A 21,392-nucleotide genomic window follows, 5' to 3' on the forward strand; every position below is an offset into this window, starting at 1 on the left:
AGCTACAAGGTAGGTCAAGGAATTCTCATGATAACCTGTTTAACCTTTCAGAAAATATTTTTGTAACCTTGTGGGAGCAAAGCCACATCTCAGATATAAACTGACTCCTCTCTTCTTTCCACATAACAATATCAGTTACTTCAACCAGTTTTAGACCTGTTAAAAAAAAATGCTCTTCACTTTTTTCATTTTCAAGATAAAAGGGGAAAATATTTCTGTTGCATAAACATTTTAATTCGTTCCATTAGTAGAAAATCTTGTATACGGGATCGCCAACTTTAAACCTTCCTGTGTGTTCAATTCCGAAATACTGCCCAAAGAGAGGAGACTTTTGAAAATGTTTTTTGTCTGATGTCTCACACAGACGGTAGCTGCAACGAGAAAAGGTCATTATTTGTTGAAGACAGCTATACATCAGTGATATTACCACCAGGAAACTTACTAGCACCGAACGTCAGCACAAAAGACCACATGAATCAACATACAGCATTATAGCTGACAATTGTTCCATCTCTGGTGGGCCTCGTTCAAGTTCTGGATTCTCATTGTACAACCGGTTACCCTCTGGAGATTGTAGACTTGATTTACTACAACTCTACTTATTGGACTGACACTTCTGACAACAATCATTCTGTACCAGGAAAAACCCAAATCTGGAAACATGTTGAGTTTACACAGGACTTATGTCAAGATAAGTAGATGTGGAATTAATAATAATAAAGCTATACTTACCAAGACATACAGTTACCTTGATGGTATAATGGTAGTTAATATTGTGGATGAGATACATTTATAGGACGATATTTCAAAAGCAATGTAGTGATATACAATGTCAACATCGCGAAATGACGTGGTCAACAACAAACCAGCACACAAAGGATGCTAGCGAGGGGCTTACAGAGCAGAAGATGGGAGCCTTGTACTTTATCCATATGTCAAAATAACTTACAATTTAAGGCAAATGTTTCGCCTAACACACTAAATTAGCAGCAAGTTACACGGGGAGGCGATCACATAACCTAACTATAAATAACTTGTGAAGATTATTGGAAATCCTTTAAGCCCAGCTGGAATAAACAGAAGCCTAGGCGCAAGGCAGAAGGATAAACACATATTTTAAACTGTGAGTATGCGGCTCGGGTTGAGCAAATGTAGTTGTCTGTGATGCAACGCCAAACGCCAAGGTAGGAAATATCCCCTAGCTGGTGCCCAGGTACACTTTTAATCTGTTTGTATGCCGCCGGCCTGTGCCCTACACATGTGCCCCACACCTGTGCCCCTCCCACCAGTTCTCTACGAGCTACAATGATGGGCAAGCAAAGAACGAGGCGAAGAAGGGTGCTGTTACACTTCTGTAAACCACACGGGAGGAGCTGTGGAATGATGTGGAAGTTATGTTCATGTATTTTATTGTGGTTTTGTGGAACATTCTTGTCACTATAAGGGTTTTGCCACTGGAATGTTGACTGAAAATGAAAGAAACTAAATAGCAATTACTGCAAAATAGGAATGTGTCCTCAAGTGTCCTCAATGCAGGCTTTGTCGAGGCAGCCTCAAGAGCTAGCAGTATGGCATCTCATAAGTGGAAGAAAACCACAAAGTAACACTACTCATGTGAACGATCCATGTGTTGGGTATGTGTAGGACTGGCTTGCAGGGCATGAACGCCCATTCACCAAAATGCCAGGGGTAGCAGAAGTGACATCACACGCCCTTTGACCTCCACTTTCATTCACACACACATGCTTACACATACACACAAATTCACACTTACACTCTCTCTCACATAAACACCCTCTCACCCGCAAGCACAGACACAGCATGCATTTAAAAGCATGTTTTACTTACCTCAGCTGCCATGGAAGGACAAATTCCAGCTGATTATACTTCATTTTTATCACACTAATAGCGAATAATATGTTATTATTCACTGTTAGTGTAATAACAAATTGACAGAAAACTAAGAGAGCGGAGTCCCAGTTGACGTCCATAACGACAGCTGCCATTGTGCTCCTGGCACTGAATTTGCCACCTCTGAGGCCAGAGGTCGCAAAGGCAGTGCCAGGGGTCGCCAGGGACGCGCCAGGGGACGCAAATAGCGTCCATGCTGCAGAGAAACTTGACAATATGTCACGTTTCTCCCTACAAGGTCAAGCAGACCTAATACATGCAGGAAGTCCAACTCACAAACTCTCCAACTTTCACAACAACAATTGCACACTAAACAAAAGCACTGTGACTTGTGCTAAAAAACTGACACCACATTTAGGGCCAGATGTAGGAAAAAGGGAAATTGCAACTCGCAATTTGCCATGCAGCACGGTGTCTCAGACACCTTCTGCGACTCGCAATGGGGTCGCAAAGACCCACCTCATTAATATTAATGAGGTGGGTCGCAGTTTGCGACCCCATTGCGAGTATGGGCACTCACAGGGATGGTGGCCTGCTGGAGACAGCAGACCACCATGTCCGTGACTGCTTTTTAATAAAGCAGTTTTTTTTTTCTATCTGCAGCCCGTTTTCCTTAAAGGAAAACGAGCTGCACTTAGAAAAAAAAAAACGAGACCTTTTGTTTCGGTATTTTTCAGAGCAGGCAGTGGTCCATAGGACCACTACCTGCTCTGAAAAATTGTTTTTGTGATCATTCACAAAGGGGAAGGGGTCCCATAGGGACCTCTTCCCGTTTGCGAATGAGTTACCATCCACTTCAAGTGGATGGTAAGTGCGAGTTCATTTGCGACCGCTTTCGCGGTCGCAAATGAACTTGCATAGCGTTGCGAGTCACAAATAGGAAGGGAACACCCCTTCCTATTTGCGAGTCGGAAACTCATTTTTCTCAGGGTCAGACAGGCATTTCCCCTGTGAACTGAAGCTCTCGGAGGCCTGTTTTGAAAGTCCAGGGGTCTCCTGGTGCCTTTGTAACTTTTGCAAAGCTCCCTGATGTTAGCTGCAGCAGGTAGGGCGGGTGCTTCAAGAGTGAGAAAGGGAGGGAGGGGTAGCTAGAAAGCAAGCGATCAAACAGGGAGAAAGAGAGGAGAGAAGGAAAACAAGAGAATGGATGGATGGAGTTAGAGAGGCTTTCCTGCAACTTCTGTTTTGTTGGCTGATTCCACACCTGACAGTGTTTTGCAGAATTATTCCTGACAGAAATTTGAATTTTTCACCTGGGGTAGCACATTGGATGTCGTATCTGACAATCTCTTGTATCTGATAAAAAATAAACCCTCTAAAAAGTGACTTTTAGCCCGCCCATGGCTTACCATTGGTTTGGCTTCATGGTTACTCTTATTTTCCTGCTTCTCATTGGACAAGACATCCAGTTTCACTTTCTTCTTTGCATGTGCTTTCCCCTTCGATGGAGCATCTATCAAGTACTGATCCATTACTTTATTAGTGGCTGTCCGCTTGTCACACTTGAATTGAGGTACTTATGTTGTTTCTTCATCCCGGTGTGTTGTTGCTGTCCCTTGTTTCTTTTTTTTCTGGTGTTTGTGTGTGCATTTGCTGCGGGTATCTGTCTTGGACAATCCACCGCACTTAATAGCACTGGTGGACTTGAGATCGGGCATAAAAAAAACAATCCATAAAGAATGTACGGCATGCACCAGTCTTATAATAATATTGTATAATTGGTGACAATTATATTGCACTGAAAGCCGAAACTAATGCAAATCAGACATCATATTGACTTTTTTAGGACTCACCTGAGACAGACCATGCACTGTCACTGTGAGTCTACTGTTCTTATTAGGTCTACCCTGAGGCATACCATATCAGACCATGCTATACAATGGCAGGTCATACCATACTATACAATGAAAGCCCATACCATACTAAGCTATGCTATACAATGGCAGGCAATGCCATACCATACATTGCCAAACTATACAATGACCATAACATACTATACCATTCTATTAAATGACATACTATAACATACATACTATACAATGACATACCATACCATTCAATGTCTGGTCATGGCACACCATACTGTACACTGACAGGACATACTATACCACACCATACCATACAGACATGCTATACCATACCATACCAGGCCATACCATACTATATAATGACAGTCCATACCATGCACTGCCATCCACAGGCCATATCATATGACACAATGAAAAACCACCCCATACCATACAATGACAGGCTATACCATGCCATATTATACAATGACAGGTCATAGCATGCTATACAATGGCAGGCAATGCCATACCATACCATGCCAAACTATACAATGATAGGTCACATCATAGCATATTATACCATACTATTAAATGGCATACTATAACATAAATAGTATACAATGACATACCATACCATACAATGACTTGCCATGGCACATCATACTGTACAATGACAGGACATACTATACTACACCACACCACACCATACAGATATGCCACACCATAACAGTCCATATCATACTATACAATGATAGGCCATACCATATTATACAATGACAGGCCATACCATGCAATGCCATCCACAGGCCATATCATATGACACAATGAAAAACCACGCCATACCATACAATGACAGGCTATACCATGCCATATTATACAATGACAGGTCATAGCATGCTATACAATGACGTCATACCATAAAATACCAGGCTATATCATACTATACAATGAGAGGCCATAGCATGCTATACAATGATAGGTCATATCATAACCTACTATACAATGACAGGCCATACAATTCCGCACAATAAAATAACAGGCCATAAAATACCTTAATATACAATGATAAGTCATACCTTATCATACTGTACTATACAACAAATAAAATTGGCAAAGCCAGTACATCCTACAAAGGTGAGGCCAATTGGCTTTGCCAATGCTTGTTTCCATCAATTTCTAGGTTCTTTCTTTTCCTGTGGGCACAGGAATTCCAGTCCATGTTCTACTTCAAACCTAGATATCTTTGTTTGTTAATTAAAGATTCAAGGTTGGTGGATAACAGCAGGTCATATCTTCAGAAGAAGCTCCAGAAGCTCAACAGAAGACTAGCATTTGACACAGTGCCAGAAGAGAAGGTCGGACTAGTCCTCCACTTTCCAGGCTTGGCTGTCTCCTTGGCCCGTCCACACCAGAGTGCATCCTCTTTATGCATTTTTCATGGGTGGCCTCGTTGAGACAACAATGACTTCTTCCGATTTGTCCTGAGTCAAGCAGCCACTGCTAGGTCTGTGTACAGTCAAGACGTTTTACATGAAATTACACTGATTATGAATGATGTTTTTACTCCCCTCTCTTCTCTCAATCAGAGGTAGGTTTACAGCAAGGAAGACCACTCATGTGTCCGGAGCACCAGGCAGAGCATTTTAAACTCCACTCTTAGGGCAACTGAGAGCCAGTGCCAACATCTCAGTACAAAGGAGACGAGCTCTATGCAGTAGGGGCCTGGCAGCTGCCGGATTGCCTCTGTAGTTGACAACCAAACTTATTGTCAACAGCTGTGATGTCACAGCGGTGTCAGAAATATCTATTTTGTATCACGCTTTATTTTTGAGGTCATATACAATAATGGTTATTGTGGTATGATAAACGAACAAATAGAATAATAGATGTCTAACAGTAAATTATAGGTATTGCCTTTCATTGAGGGGTTCTGAGTGATGTCACATAGACAATGAGAGTGAAGCTCGAATTGTCTATGATGTCATTCAGGTTCTTGAGGTGAAAAATATCCCCACAATTCACTTTTTACCCATCTATAATTTTATGTTATATATGGTCCCAAAATCATCTGCCACTGCCTTCAACTACTGTGCAGAAGCAGAGGATAATGGGAGAGCTATATATGCATAATATGTACTCTCCTCCCTAACGCAAATGTGAAAAATGAATATATTACCTGATATCCTTAATAAAAACCCACTTCCTTCCCTGCCTTCCATCCCCCACCTGCAGCTGTACTTTCTGCTTTTAGCAAAGTAGACAAGCAGAGCTGTGCTGACTGGCTCTCAGGAAGCCCTGGCACCTGGCCTGGAAGGGCCTTATGACATCACAACAGTTGGTATCAACGGTTGTGAGGTCAAAGCAAGGAGGTATGACTTTCAGAAACTGAAATAAATGATAGAGGCACTATATGAGAGCCAAATATAACAAATACGTTACATACCTTCTGAGTGTTTCCAGTGGTTCCTTGTGGGTAATGATCCCGGTGTCTGGATCTACAGTGGTGAGAATGCATCTACAGGAATGAGAAACACAACATTCCTCTTTGAATGTAAACTCGCTCATATAAGTGTAAAACTGTCCCTAAAGAGCTCAGTGCGCTGTTAAGTACTCATGGTAGTAACCATTAACAAAAGGGTTCTGTTTTCTACCAGGAACTGGTGCTCCTATACTCCTAAAGCATTTTATCATAAAGGGATATTAGACTGCTGTAGTGCTATTTTCAATACTCATAAATGCTTTTGTGAACTTGCCTCAAAGTGTTTCCTTACCTGGGGCAAGCCATCACTCTCTTCAGTTCCGCACTGCCAATGATGATTTCATCCCATGAATCCTAGTGGAAACAAGAAGAAAATAAATGATCAGATGACAGGCTTTCTCAAGCATTCCCCAGCATTTCTGACCTCGGTAATAAGTCATATACAGTACACAGGCAGGTTCCTGTCTCTTTAATTTGAACAATAGATGCTCTTGTCTTCCAGAGTCTCTACTGAATGTCTCAAAATGCCTCACAATCCGTCTTCTCACAATTGCATAAGGGAATATTTTCTTTACTGAGAGACACCTCAGATCTGGAAAATATAGTACCAGAATATATTCATGTAAATGCTACTTAGAATATAATATATCTGTTAGAAGACATTTTGTTATTAATCTTCTGACATACAACCTAGAGCTACTACCTCATGCCTGTAAGAGGCATTTTATGGTAACATATAGTAAGGACTTATTTTTACCTTGTTAACAAAAAACAAAAACAAAGAACAGACCACATAAGAAATGGTTTCTAAATCGAACCGTAAAGATGTTACTTGGAGTGCATTTTTAACAATCGTTTCTACCTACAATTAAGGACCTGATTATGAGTGCCCCAGTTGATGATCCAAGTTTATTGCATCCGATAAAATCCACGAAACAATGCATATTGCATAATAAAAGTAAGGCTTTCAAGGGCCATTGTTATGAGTGCCCCGGTGGTAGAACCAATATTTGCACCATACCAAACCCGTCACGCCCGTGTTCCGTATTTATCGGGTGTGATGCACATCTCATAGAACAAGTCTTTAAAATTGGGCATGTCATGTGGACTTTGGCAATTTGCACACCAAAACTTCATGCCCCAGTATTTTTGGACATTCTTCCTCAGGAAAAATTGGTGAGTTTGACTTGCTGATACGTATCTGGGGAACATTGCACAGTCGCATACTTTATAGCACCTGGTAATTTCCAGGTGCAGTGAACTTCGCATAACCCATAATTCTGCCCTCCGGACAAACCTGGGTTTGCACAGTGGTTTGAATTTTCTCACCCAGTTGTGTTACGGGTTAAAATAGGGCATACGATGAATGTTGTGGTGATTTCTTGGCCAAAATCTGCACATCACTGTATTTTACGGGCATTTGTCACTCTGCACATATCAGCAGGTTTGATCTGCTCATATTTACCTGGGGGAAATTGTGGTGGTGCAGACTTTATTACACTTGGTAATTACCAGCAGAGATCAACTTTCATAAGTCCTAATTGCAAGCTCACAGGTGTTTGTTGAGTAGTCTTACTTTTCTGGCACAGTTGTAATAAGGACCTTTGTGTAGCAACATCACAACACACATAGGCACCGTCAGGGAAAAGTGAGACCCCTGACAACGTGACAAAGTCACCTTTGGACACTCAACAGACAGAAGATATATGTACCGCAGAGTTGGGAAAGATGTTACAACTAAATGCTCTTAAATGGGGGAAACTTTACATTGAAGTGGGCCCAGCCAACTATATCTACAAAGTGAAGTAAGCTAAACTGCATGTTTCCCAAGAGCTCACCTGACTCCACTGCTGAAAAGATGGCTGCTAGTTCTACAAACAACCCTGCCCTTTATGACCATAGGCATCACTGCTATTCAGCCTTGATGTTTCACTTACAACCAGCCACTGAACATCTGTCAGCACAACCAAGCATACGCATTACATTTGCCATTTGTACCTCAACCGGAGTTGAACCACAATTGACTGTGCTTAATGGAATTCTGTATGCTGATAGTAATAGACTGCTTGCCTGCAAACCTTGCGGCCACTCTTCTTCTGCAGCCCTGTCAAGCAACCGTGTCTGGAAGCACTGCAAAGATGCTCATGAAAAGTGGCAATACAAACATGGCTTCAGGTCTTCTAATAAAGTGTGGCTGTAGCAGTTTCAAGACTGCAATTCAACCCATCAAAATAAACCCTACTGACATGTGGAAACCTCCCTTTTGAATATTAATAAGACACCCCTATGTAGGCTTTGGAGCCCATAAGGTGTGGTGCATGGTATTCAAAAGTAGGACATGTAGACATTTAAGGTTTATATGTTCATACAGTGACTAGCACCCAAAAAAGCTAGTTTTCACTGTGGTAGGCCGAGTTCAACTAAATAAAAAAGCAAAGTACATATTAAAATCATAAAATTGTATCTTGACAATGTGACTAGCTAGGAAAGTAATTAAACAACCATTTTTAATAGATATTAAAAAGATCCAAGTCTTAGGCGAAGTCAGATTTGAATAAATATCAAGGAAAAGTAACGTTTAGAAAGTTATCTTTTCTTTGCCTGAAGATCCTAGAGGCTACTTTTCATTTGCTCTCCAGCTTCTCCCAGCCGGTAATTAGTTTTTAAATAGGTGTGAAAAAGGTATGAAATGCTTGCCAGGAGCAAACAAAAGGTTGACCTGAATAGGAAGAGATGACTCTGATCCTCACAGAATATACACAGAGAAGGGCCATGGCCATCCTTTTTGGCAGTAAAGTGTCAAGTCCTGCTTGACTGGCCTGTTGAGTTCACATATAGCACTTGGGTGCACTTGTAAGATAAAGATTAGGATGCCAAGATTTTTCTTTCACTGTACAAGCCTTCTGTCTCTGGGTTTTCAAATAACACTTGAGGCACACTTGAACGGAGAGAACCAGATTGCAAGACAAATCTTCAATACCTACTGTCTGGTTGTTCGAGAACCCTGCTTTTGTCCTACCAGACTTCTGTCTCTGGGCTTTACATATAACACTTGCAGTGACCCTGAAAGGAAAGGAACAGGAAGTCAAAACAATTCTTTTGTAACCACTTTATGGTTGCCTGATGAACCTTGCTTTTGTCCTACCAGACGTCTGCCTCTGGATTCATTGGGGGTGCAGTGGCACCTTCACACTAAACTTTGGTGTTAGATGTGGGAGGCCACTAGGATTACCATGGTACTCTCCCAACACACACACCCATCTCTCAGACTCCAAGTTTAGTGTGACCGGAGACTTTTATCATCTTGAAAATGCCCAAAGTGGGTAGTATTGGCCCTGGGAGCATTAACTCCATTAGTTAGGGAATGCCCAGATGTAATCTCCGGACACCCACTTCAGACCACTCCTTGACATATAGAACATCAGTAGAGAACTGAACCACCTGCTATCTGAGACCTGAGAAGAGCCAGAAGATTAGACCTGCTCTCCCACTTGTACCTACGACAAAAAGTGGTCTCAAGAGTCATAAGGTTGACCTCCTGTTCACACTACTGGGATACAAAAAGCTATGAGAGGCCTTTCTTACAATTCCCCAGCTGACAGGTGACAACTGGTCCTGGACTATACCCTGCTATTGGACTCTGACTGATGATCTGTGAGTCTCTATGTGCCTGCTGTAAGGTTCAAGGGGGGCTTAGAAGTGTACTCCTGTGGTTGATTGGGACTTAAAGGACTACAAAGGTAAAATCTTTTACAAAGACAAACCTGGTTTCTATATCTGACCTGTGCTCCAGTGCGGTCAGTGTCAAATTGCAGCTAGGTCAAGGTCTACTGTGACCACTGACTATCCTTGGAACTTTGTTTTTTTTAATTATTATTGCTTGGAATACAGTACAAACAAATTATCTCAGGGTAACCGCATCCACAATTTCATGCCATAAATACCAAGTTCTTTGCAGCAAAGTCACAATTCATCTTAATCCAGAATTGTCTGTTTAAAATTCCCAATGTGCAAGCCCATTCACAGAGCATTTATTTCCGCAATTTCCCCATTCCTAAAATGTGGAGCAATAAACTAACAGTGAGAAAACAACACTTAAAATATAGCCAGACCGACAGTCAACTGCTTAAACCTAAAGAGCAACGAACAGGTTAATAACAGTGCAAGACACACGATTCTAGTGCCCTGATGAGTCGTAATCATATATTATCGTTTTTTTCAGCCTCATATATAAGTACACAATAAGACAGACCACAAATAGGATAAATTGCGCAATAAAGTGCCAATGCAATAACAATTTCAGCATCTAACCAACAGTCAGTAAAGTGGCAAATGCCAGGTGGTGCTCAAAGCCCCCAATTACAGAACATGTAACCAAAATAAAGTGACAGTGCAAACCAGGCTCCGTTTTTTAAGCAATCCGGGGGCCCGCAAATAAAAGCAGACAATGCTCTAAAAGTCGAAGTCCCCCAAATGACGAATAATATAAAGTGACAATGTGAACAAAGTGGCTGTACCGACCAAAATGTAATCACAACTAAGATGAGTTCGTACAGATGCTATGTTGATTAATTTTTTTTTTTAATATGTGTGAATTTATTTTGCCGTGTGGGATGAATATGTTATGCAATTTGCAGATTAGTACTGTAGCACCTTCTGTATCAAACCGCCTATTTGTTAAGCCAAATGCAGCTGTAATTTAGTCATGCAGAGCTCTTTGCTGTGTAAATGTTTTTTTCATTAATATGATGAAAGGGAAATGTTATGGATGTTAAGTTGTTTAACTCTCAGATGTCTATTATATTTTGTTGAGCGAGATGATCATGATATGTAACTTTTAGATCAGTACTGTAGCACTTGTGCACCAAACAGCTTATTTTGCTCTAAATTGTCTTGCACTTTGGTAATCTCTTTGCTTTTTTGTCAAGCTCCCGATTTATAGTAAAAGTTTAAGAGGGTGGGTTCATCTAAGTTTAGGGTTGGCCAGGCTTGGCGTTATATGATTGTCAGGCTATGTCCATTTTGATCTGCTATGTATTTCAATTTTCAATCCCCTCATATTATGCCTCTCCCCCCCAAAAAAAAAACAAATTATTTTGCAATGATGTAACGTATTCAGGCGAGCGAAATACCACTGTTCTCTTGTACTAATTTTCCTCATTATCTTTAACCATTACTCAAATGTAGGTTTCAATGAACACTTTCAGTGACTAGTGACAATAGACCAGGACACCAGAATAGAAATATAAATAAGTTGGGCACCCTGTGCCTCTGCCTGTGATAGGAATGTTAAGACCAAACAAAACAGTACTAGGTGTGAATCTGACCTCATAGCCCACCTTGAATGAGATGTATTCAAAGATCTGCAGCCAAAACCAGGAGATGGCTTTACAGGTCATAAACATATGCCCCCAATCTCCCACGCCTTTGCATCTGGGACACCTTCTAGTGGCTGTACGGAACATTCTATTGAGCCTTTTTGGGTTATAATAGAGCACACAGGCATTAAAAAACATAATCCTATGAAAACTAGCCCCACGCAAGAGCGTAAATCCGTACTCAAAGTTCTTTGACCAACTCTTGGCATTGATCTCAATCTGAGCACATTCTCACTATTTTATCCAGATGTTATGGGGTGGGGGAAGGGAATTATCCAGACAAAGCTCATTTACCATAAACTCAGAGAATCGTTCACATTCTCCGGCTGGAAAAGTTTCCCAGGCAGCCCCGCCGAGCGACAGATGTCATATAGTGGGAGACTGTTAAGAATAGAGACCATCTGTCTATAGAGTAAAATGAAAAGGCTGCTTGCGTGGGACCACAAGAGCAAACCTCTGCCAGCGCCTTTACTCTATCTGAGGCCAAAAATCTCTGATCTTATAAATATTAATCATTTTCCATTTCTTAATGACACTGGCTGAAAACAAAGGGAAAGATGAAAGCAGAATGACACAGGGGTAGTGGCATGAATCGTATGTACGAAAAATGTGTTTGCTTCATAGCCCTGAAAATCAACAAAGTCTTAGGGCCTGATTTAGAGTTTGGCGGACAAGTTTTCTCCATCACAAAACGTGACAGATATCCTGTCTGCAGTATTATGATCTCCATAGGCTACAAAGGGATAGAAATACAGCGGATGGGATATGCGTCATGTTTATGGCGGAGTAACCCCTCCGCCAAACTCAAAATCAGGACCTTAGATCGTTGATAATATTCGGGAAGCTTGCTATCTTGTAGAGCTCTAACATATATATCATCATAGAGTTATCAAACTGATATCCCTGCATGGAAACCAACACAACTGTAAAGTAACGGATGCAAAGTAATTAGCCCTAAGAGAGTGAAGGGCTAAGCCCCCAAATGTCTTGGGGAGCTGTAGAATTTTCAAGCTACCCCTGGGGTATTCATTGCACCATATGAACAATAAAAAACTACTCTTCAGCTTGCGAAATAAGTCTTTAACACATATTAAAGGAAACAAAAAAAGAGGTAAAACTGACATCTATATGAGCGATATCCACCCAATCATTGAGATAGGCAGTGATTTCTAGAGAGCGGATCTTAGACAAGAGGGGGATAAAGTTTTAAAAATAACTCTACAGGGCCGAGTCAGAATAAAATATCCCCAAATATGCTTTAGGATGCACATTATAGCTTTGCCTGCCAACACAGGGTAAATTATCAGAAGTGAATTGCTTGCACGCCTGTCACTATACTCAGTCTATCTGGTCATAAATATAAGGCCATATCATCCACATATATTTTTATTTTGCCACATCCGAGAAAGGGGAATGGATGCTGCTATGTGATCGTATATATTGAGCCAGAGGTTCTAAAAATAAGGCAAATAAAGTTGGAGAAAGGGGACAACCCTGGCAAGTCCCCCATTTGGAGGAACACCATCCCCACAATTGAATTATTTATTATGATTTGGGTCTACGTACCCTTATATAATCTAGCTATTGACCCCGAAAGCTGGGGCGGGAAGTTACATTTCTCCAAGATTTTAAACGGAAAGTCCCAGCTCGCAAGGTCAAGGGCCTTCTCTGCATCTAGCAGAATTACAACTGCGGGATGTTATTGGTGATAACCAAGTCGATCAATTCTGACAAATAATAAGTATTGAATCTCAAACTATTGTCTTTTATAAAACCACACTGATCAGAAAGAATGAATAATCTCATCATTACATTAATGTGCTTAGATAACATTTTCGTGAAGAGCTTATAGTCAGTGTTTAAAAGTACGATGTGGCTAACTCGTCCCTCCCTTTCTTTAAAAAGTTCACTAAAATTCCTTTCATAAAAGAGGGTGGAATAGAGCCCTTAGCTAAGGTAGGATGAACAAGTCTGAAAGAGGATCGGTTAATAAAGTGCAGAAGTGCAGATAAAATACAATTTTGCCCCAGGGCGTTAGACCCAGAAAGCTCCCTCTTGGCCCATTTAACCTCAGCAGGGGTGATTGGTCGAGTCAATGAAGTGGCAGACTCATTGCTTAACTCTGGGAGATGTACATCCTGTAAAAACTTAGCAGCCATGGCCGGGTCCCATGAGCCATTATCCGCCTTATAGAGGGGTTCATAATGGTGCAGAAATATTTGCTAAGTCTTCCCATTATCCCTTTCTATCTCTTTCATGTCTGGATCCCTTATGGCAGTAATTAAATTTCAATTGCTTTTTCCTCAGCCATCCAGCCTAGGAAATGGTCTATTTTCTACCCCTCTTCATACACCTGGCAATTATGGGCTTGACTGTTGAGGATTTCCCTCTCTAGAAAGAAATCCTTCAACCCTCTCTTTTCCTGCAATAAATGGAGGAAGTCAGAAGACAGGTTTATGGAAGCTTCAAAATATGCTTCATCTGCAGCTCTTTGCAATTTCTCCTGCCTTTCCTTGAAAGGCAATGAGGGAGATCTTAAACCCCTGAATTGCAGCTTTAAAAGCTTCCCAAAGAATGGCACCTTCTGCTGTGTGGGCATTAGTTAGAAAACATTATTCAATCACTATGGCCAGAGCCCAGGCAAAGGAATCCTAGGTCAGCAGAGACTTATTCATAACCCATCTCCTCGGTACTCTGTGATGAAATGTAGAACATCTTAATACAATCACCAAGGGCCGAAAAAGCCCAGGCGTGATAATGAGAAAAAATATTTGAGATGGTTAAGGGGGCTAAAAAAAGGTCTATCCATGAAGCAGATCGATACTTCTTTGAATAACAAGAATAAACTCCAGCTGTGGGATTTAACTCATGCCAAACATCTTGGACCCCCAATCTAGAGCACATATCAACAAAGACCCTCTCTTTGTTACCTTTATGCTAGCCCCGATTTGGATTAGAGGAATCCATTCCTGGTCCTGGGAGAAAATTAAAATCACCCCCTATAATAGGTACCCCCAGAAGTTTACATAGTTTCCATAGCAATGTCTGAAGAGAGTGGATAGTGTCTGAAATTGGGCCATGAAAGGAGACAATGTTGTATTGTGTTTTGAATACCATAGTGGGGACTATGACCCAATAACCCCCATATCTGTCACAGGGAAAAGACAGCTGACCTGAGTTTTGTGATTAAACACCATCACTGTCCAACCGGGGGGCTGAATCTGCAGAGGAAAAGTAACACTGGCTAACCCAAATGTGTGCCCAGCTGCAGTACGCAAGCAGGTTTTTTGTCCCTTAGAAGAAATGTCATCACCAACCATCATCAAACGTGCCCCCTCCACCAATAATGCTGACCGCTGAGACAAACCACTACATCATCAGTAACCCAAACTCGGTGACCCCCACTAACTCCCAACCAACCATTGCCTTTGGTGGCCTCTGAGCACTCTGAGATCTCCTGGCACCCTGGTACTATGAAAAATAGTGACTCGGAACCCCAGCCTGATGAAACAAAGAGAGCATGGCCTTGAAATCTTCGCTAAGATAGCAATCTCCAGCCCGGCGGCCCTCAATGTACTGCCACCGATATTATGACCCAGCCTACAGCCATGGTTTTCGTGGCTTCTGTACCGCCATGAAAACCATGGCGGTAGGCACTATCAGTGACAGGGAATCCCTTCCCTGTTACTGATAGGGGTCTTCCCCACTCCCAGCCCCTCTCAAGAGTCCTCCTCCACCCCCCTTCCTCTCCAAACCCCCCTACATTCACACCCCCTTCACACACACACACACACACGCATACACACCCATACTCACATGCATCCACGCATGCATACATCCATTCACACACACATCCGCTCTCACTTTCATACATACATGCAGACATGCATTCACACAACACAACATACACACACTCACACCTCCATACATGCACACACATTCTACATGAAACACACACCTGCATACACACACACCCTCACACACACACACACAACACTCCCCACCCCACTCCCCTTTAGGAGCACTCACTTACCTGTGTTCAGGGGGTCCTCCGGCAGGAGATGGGACAGGACGCTTGTGCCAGCGCAGCGTCTGCCAGCAGAACACCGCCAGGCTGTATTATTGGTCATAATACGGCTGGCGGCGGTCTACTGGTGTGGCGCTGCTGCTAGCAGCAGCGCCTCTTTACCACCATCCGCCAGCATCGCCACAGCCGTATTTTTGCCACCCTTCTGGTGGAAATCAGGCTGTTGTCATAATACGGCGGATGGCTGGTAGCCGCGGCGACGGTCTTTACCGTCATTGTCTTAATGAGGGCCTCTATTTTGAATATTCAAGTGTCCAAAGCCAATTTCAGAAAATTGGAAAACACTGGAGAGACAAAGGGATTGAATGTAAAGGAAGCATGTAAATCATTACAATGATATAAGAATAAATGCCACACTGGCCACATTGTGAGTTGGAAAGGTTGAGCCATCCTTCAAATCTAAAATCTGTGCATCACAGACAGATGTAAGCAGAGAAGGCACTCAACTCATGCATTTGAGTTACTTATCTGTAGAAAAGGCCTGCTGTACTTCAGTTTTCAGAGAGAAGGATGAGTTTTCTAGCTGCAACCTGGGCTGCTCACTGGTTTATATTTAGCGCCCTGGGAAGGTAGCATTGACAAAGCCACAGGCATCGCTTTATTGTACATTTATGTATTGTGGGTGAAAGTGACTCTTCATTCATTGTCGAGTTTGTGTATGTGGATTTGTGGATGGGTGAATGGGTCAGTGTGAAAATGAGTGCACTGATTATTGAATACTGTAGTGCATAGATGGATGAACGGCAGTTGTTAAAAATTTTAACATAGGCTTCAGACAGAGCTTATCATCAACATAGTAAGATGGAAGTGATCTATCGTACTAAAGCTGAATGGATGCCCTCGAAATGCCAAGAATTGTCACCATGGTACTAGTTCCAGCAGTGTGACAGACGTAGGTGTCTTACATTGAAACTAATCTTTGGGACAACAATGGAGGTGTAATTTGTAAGTTACATCTTATCCTGCTAGAATATCAGAAGCTTGTGAATTTATTTTGCTCTACACCAAACAAATTAACCGGCTGGTCCATGTTGTCAGTGAAAGAAGATCTATGTTTCAGGGCACTATCGATACATTTCAGCCCCTGCTTTCCTGCAGAGTCAAAGTATAGCCTATTAAGACTGATTGCACTTTATTACACTTTTCCCTTGTCTATTACACTAGCATTCGCCAAAGATGAGTTGCCATAAAAGTGCATGTTAAAATGAGACAGTTTAATAGCCTTCTGTTGTGTACTGTCTGGCTTTAGTATGATAATGGAGCATGTTAAATACAAGACAGGGTTGAGTGTAGACAGCCATGACTGCATTTAATATAAGGAAGAATATGTGTGGTAGGTAAAGGGCCTAGAATGCAGACTGTTCAAGTGGAAATGCTAACAAATGTGTGCTCAGTCTCCATGTTTTTGTTTAGAAGCTCTGTCTTCTGACAAAATTGAAGACACAATTACACTTTTTATTTCTCGGATGCACTCATTGTAACTGCAGCTGTGAGGAAACATGACTTTGTAAAGATCTGCCTACGAAGGAGGAAAAACAAGTAGTATCAACTGTTGCACTTTTCATATGCTTCCGCAAAGGGGCATTGTTTTCACATTTCTGTAGCAATGCAGGAGCTACGCATGAGAAACCCTTCCTTGCTCTATAAGACATCAATAAGCATATATAAGGTACCTATGCAGGGTCTGCCTTAGTCACACTGACCGGTTGAGGAGGAGAGATGCTAAATAATTGAGTTCCTTCTGCTGGCCCATAACAACCTAGGGTACACAAGGAAATTGTTCATGGATTTATATAATATGAGCTTGGTAAACTAATGAAACCATGTGTGTTAGATGGCTGACATCATCTCAGACAATTTAGATAAGGAATAGACAAATAGGTTGGGGTTGTGTGAAGAAATATGACTGGGACCGACCTAACATTTGCTCTAATTTGTATATAATCTGCTGAGATGTTTATAATAGTTATAATCATCCTAGTACAGATGATATTTAGATAAATACTGTATAATAAATAATCACAAGACCATAAAATACCAAATAACGAGAACTTTATTAAAAAAAAGACTGTGTATATATATATTTATCAATGTGTACACATAGCAGGCAAGAGAAAACTTAGATCTGAGTTTTTGTGCAGCACGTGTACATCATTTAAGGCTTGAAGAGTGTTGTTGAGATGGCCTATGAGTGTTAAACAGGGTTGACTGTGCGGAATTTCTTGAATCAGGGAGTTGAGGTGTTAGACCTGGCATCCTTGGCGTTGTTTTACCCTCATCTTTTAGCCCTCAACCCTCCTCTTTGCTGACTTTGTTTTTGCTGGCTTTAGGACTCTGTTCACTTTACCACTGCTAACCAGTATTAAAGTGCTTGTGCTCTCTCCTTAAAACATGGTAGAACTGGCTTATAACCAATTGGCATATATAATTTACTTGTAAGTCCCTAGTAAAGTGCCACTGCCGGTGCACAGGGCCTGTAAATTAAATGCTACTGGTCGGTCTGCAGCACTGATCGTGCCGCCTACTTAAGTAGCACTTTAAACATGTCTCAGGTCAGCCATTGCAACCTGTGTGTGCAGTTTTTTAAACTGTCATGTTGACCTACAAAACAGACTTTTTGCCAGGCCGAAACCTTCCTTTTAAAAACATGTAAGTCATCCCAGAGTAGTCCCTGGACATCCCAGAAGGCAGGGTGCAGTGTATCTAAAGAGTGGGACATATAATTTTTAGTTTTACATGTCCTTGTAGTGAACATTTCTTAAATTCACTTTTCATTACTGTAAGGCCTGCCTCTTCCATGGGATAACATTTTAAGTTATCAATATTGCATTTTATGAGTGATCATTTCTAAATCGGAACAGGTAAGCAATTCGTGTTTGGTGTCTTTGGAATTGTAATGAAAAATCCTTTCTCACTGTGAAGTCGGATTTTAAATTACAATTGTGACAATTTTATAAAGTTGGCATTTTCCTGCCTTAGACATTTAGTGGCTGCAGCCTGGCTCTGGGTCACATGATTGGGTGTGGTGTATTCCTCCTAGACTGCCACACATAATAGGGAGCTTAGGTGTGCATGACTGGTCCGTCACTGGCAGTATGGGACAGCGGAGTTGGGCAGAGCCCACCTTACACTTGAATAAGATGTTTTCTGCCTCCACACAAGGAGCTACATACCCCCTGTAGTTAATCTGGAGGAAGGACAGGGAAGGCAGTATGCTTGGGGAGTGCAAAGGGAAACCTCTAGAAGCTTCTCCCACTTCAAAGGGAGGCCCAGGTATATTATTGGACCAACTCTTCAGTATGCTTCAGGACCTGTGGATACTCTGCCAGGAAGAAGGACTGCTGTGCTGCTGAAAGGACTGCCACTCTGACGTACTTCTGCTCTGAAGAAACTGCTGCCTGCTGACCCTCTTGCCTAGGTGAGAAGGACTGGACCTGCATCTGTTAAACCCCAAAGTGACACCAGGAGCTAGTTAACTGGCCTTCTGACTAGAGACTCAGGGACAGAAGTATCCAACAACCTTGAAACCAGCGCCTAGACTCTTTTATCTGTGAGTCCTATTTTGCCAAGTGGTGCTACCTAACTCCTGGACCCTTGGAAATGGGCCATTAGGGGCTCTGCCAGCCTGTCTGTAGACCCAGCATCTCTGCTGAGCAGCGCAATCCAGAGCAGAACCGACGCATCGCCTCTACTGCAAGGGTTCCCTTGACGCAAGGAATCCTCATTGACCCTGCAGCCCCTATCGGAAACACTGACTGTGTAAAACTTTCCCAATGCAGGCCCTCACATCGCAAATCTTTTGATGGCAGCTTCAATGACGACGCAGTTTCTTTCATCGCAGCCTCACTGTTGTTCGGAACCAACACATTGCCTCGACTGTGTGACGCATCCTCGATGATAGACTTCACATCGCAAGCCATCATCAACGGGATCCTTGATGATAACGCAGGACCTCGCATCATAGTTCTGCAGTTTCTCAGAACCAACACACCTCCTAGCTGTGCGACACATCCTCGACACGGGACCTCGCAACGCTCCGCAACCAGGATTCAAGGTTCTCTTTTTCTAACTGGGTCCCTGTAGCTGACACATGCTCCATCGTGGTCGGCCTGAACTTGTGACTTTTCCCGGTCCAATGCATCTAGATATCCACAGCTGGTGCTTTGAGGAGCTATATTTACTGAAATTTTAAAACCTGCATATCTCCAATTCTACTGATTCGATTTTTTTCATTTTGGTCTTGTTTTATTAAATTGGTGTAGGCTTTTCTTGTGTTGTGTTTTCTCATTGTTACTGCTTGAAGTGCTGCGTAAATACTTTAAACATTGCCTCCAAGTTAAGCCTGACTGCTCTGTGCTAAGCTACCAGAGGGTTGAGCACAGGTTAATCTAGGGTTTGCTTGTGGCTCACCCTGATCAGGATTGTGGTTGCTGTTTGAGTAGGGCTTCACTCACTCCTCAATCAGTAACCTAATTTCTCACATGAGGTTTCTTTAGGTTTTAGTTAACCGTGGCAGGTTAGTTGGGGATTATTATGCTGTAATAGATGGAGTAGTGGTCTCACCAGAATCAGGAAAAGGCTTTTTGAGTAGTCTGTGTATGGAATGTTGAGGTCCACTTTGTTGTTGTTAGAGTGACTTCTTTCATGTATATTTGTAGGGATCACTAGAAAGATTTCAATTTGTATGATAGGTGTTGTGTAGTCAGTGTCTGTGTATGAGGTGATGATGACTAATATTGTGATGAAGGCTAAAAATGTTGCACAATTTTCAAAAAGGAGGTTAGCGAAGGGCTTGTAAGTGTTGCAGGTTGCATGTTGGTGTTGGGTATGCAGGAAAATCTATCTCCAGTGTGTAGTTGTCTGGGTGCTGGGTGATTGGTTAACGAATGGTATGAGTACATCAAAGACAATTTGAATTTGTGGGTGTCTCTGACATTGTGAGGATAGGGAGAAAACATAAAGATAACGGAGCAAACACACAATAGCAAACAATTTGAAGAGTTATACTATAATATGAAACATTCATTGATTTCAGCATTCAAACTTTTCAAGTTAAGTACTTGCTGTGAGAAAAGTTAACCAAAGGGAGACTGCAGGAACTAAAGTCATCATGTAGGTGCAATTAGATATGACTGTATGCTGCATTTTTTTCTCTCGCTGGTGTCTACTTTGTACCTCACGGTCAGAAGAGCTCAGGAGACAAAAGGTTTATCAAATGCTTACCTACTGGATTTCTATGGGGACATGCCTTGATACATAAGGGTCATAGTGCAGATGGCAACATGTAGCATGCCAACCATGTTCTACTGTCCCATGGAAAGATGTACGCACCTCCTGGAATGCGCTGCAGCCAGAGACGACAATACACGGTCTGAAATTTTGCATTTTCACTTTCTTGTCTAGCCTGGTGTTCAGATCCTCCAAAGAAGCTTCGGAGAGGAGCATGATCGGTGACAAGTCGGAATAAGCCGTCTAAAGATGGAAGTTCGAACATGTAAAAAAGCAGAACAACATTACTTTACATAGCGTGATGAAATCATAAGCATGTATTGAAATTCAGATAAAAAATTTACCAACAAGTGGACCACAGATTCCAACTTCGAGTAAGTTGTAAATCCCATTAGGTGCGGCCCTGTATAGACAGTGAGAAGGTTTAAGTCGGTACATCGCCTTAACAAACTTGCATTCATACCAAAGGATGGCAGTATTTTGATAACTTTCATGGTGTTCAGTCTTCATAACCTGCCACT

The 21,392-nt window shown here is 42.0% G+C and overlaps 1 protein-coding gene across 1 annotated transcript in view; it reads right to left on the bottom strand.

Moving 5' to 3' along the window:
* Positions 1-212: 212 nt before the first annotated feature.
* The window catches only part of LOC138295511 (mitochondrial amidoxime-reducing component 1-like), a 139,285-nt gene continuing 118,105 nt past the window's right edge, over positions 213-21,392 (bottom strand). Inside the window, exons 4-7 of the mRNA XM_069233861.1 lie at positions 20,974-21,114; positions 6,470-6,531; positions 6,142-6,213; positions 213-371 (exon numbers count right to left, since the gene is read on the bottom strand). Coding sequence (XP_069089962.1) covers positions 245-371; positions 6,142-6,213; positions 6,470-6,531; positions 20,974-21,114 — 402 coding nt within the window. The 3' untranslated portion in view covers positions 213-244. The remainder of the gene's footprint in view (positions 372-6,141; positions 6,214-6,469; positions 6,532-20,973; positions 21,115-21,392) is intronic.

This window comes from Pleurodeles waltl, chromosome 5, assembly GCF_031143425.1.
Source record: "Pleurodeles waltl isolate 20211129_DDA chromosome 5, aPleWal1.hap1.20221129, whole genome shotgun sequence".
Lineage (NCBI taxonomy): Eukaryota > Metazoa > Chordata > Amphibia > Caudata > Salamandridae > Pleurodeles > Pleurodeles waltl.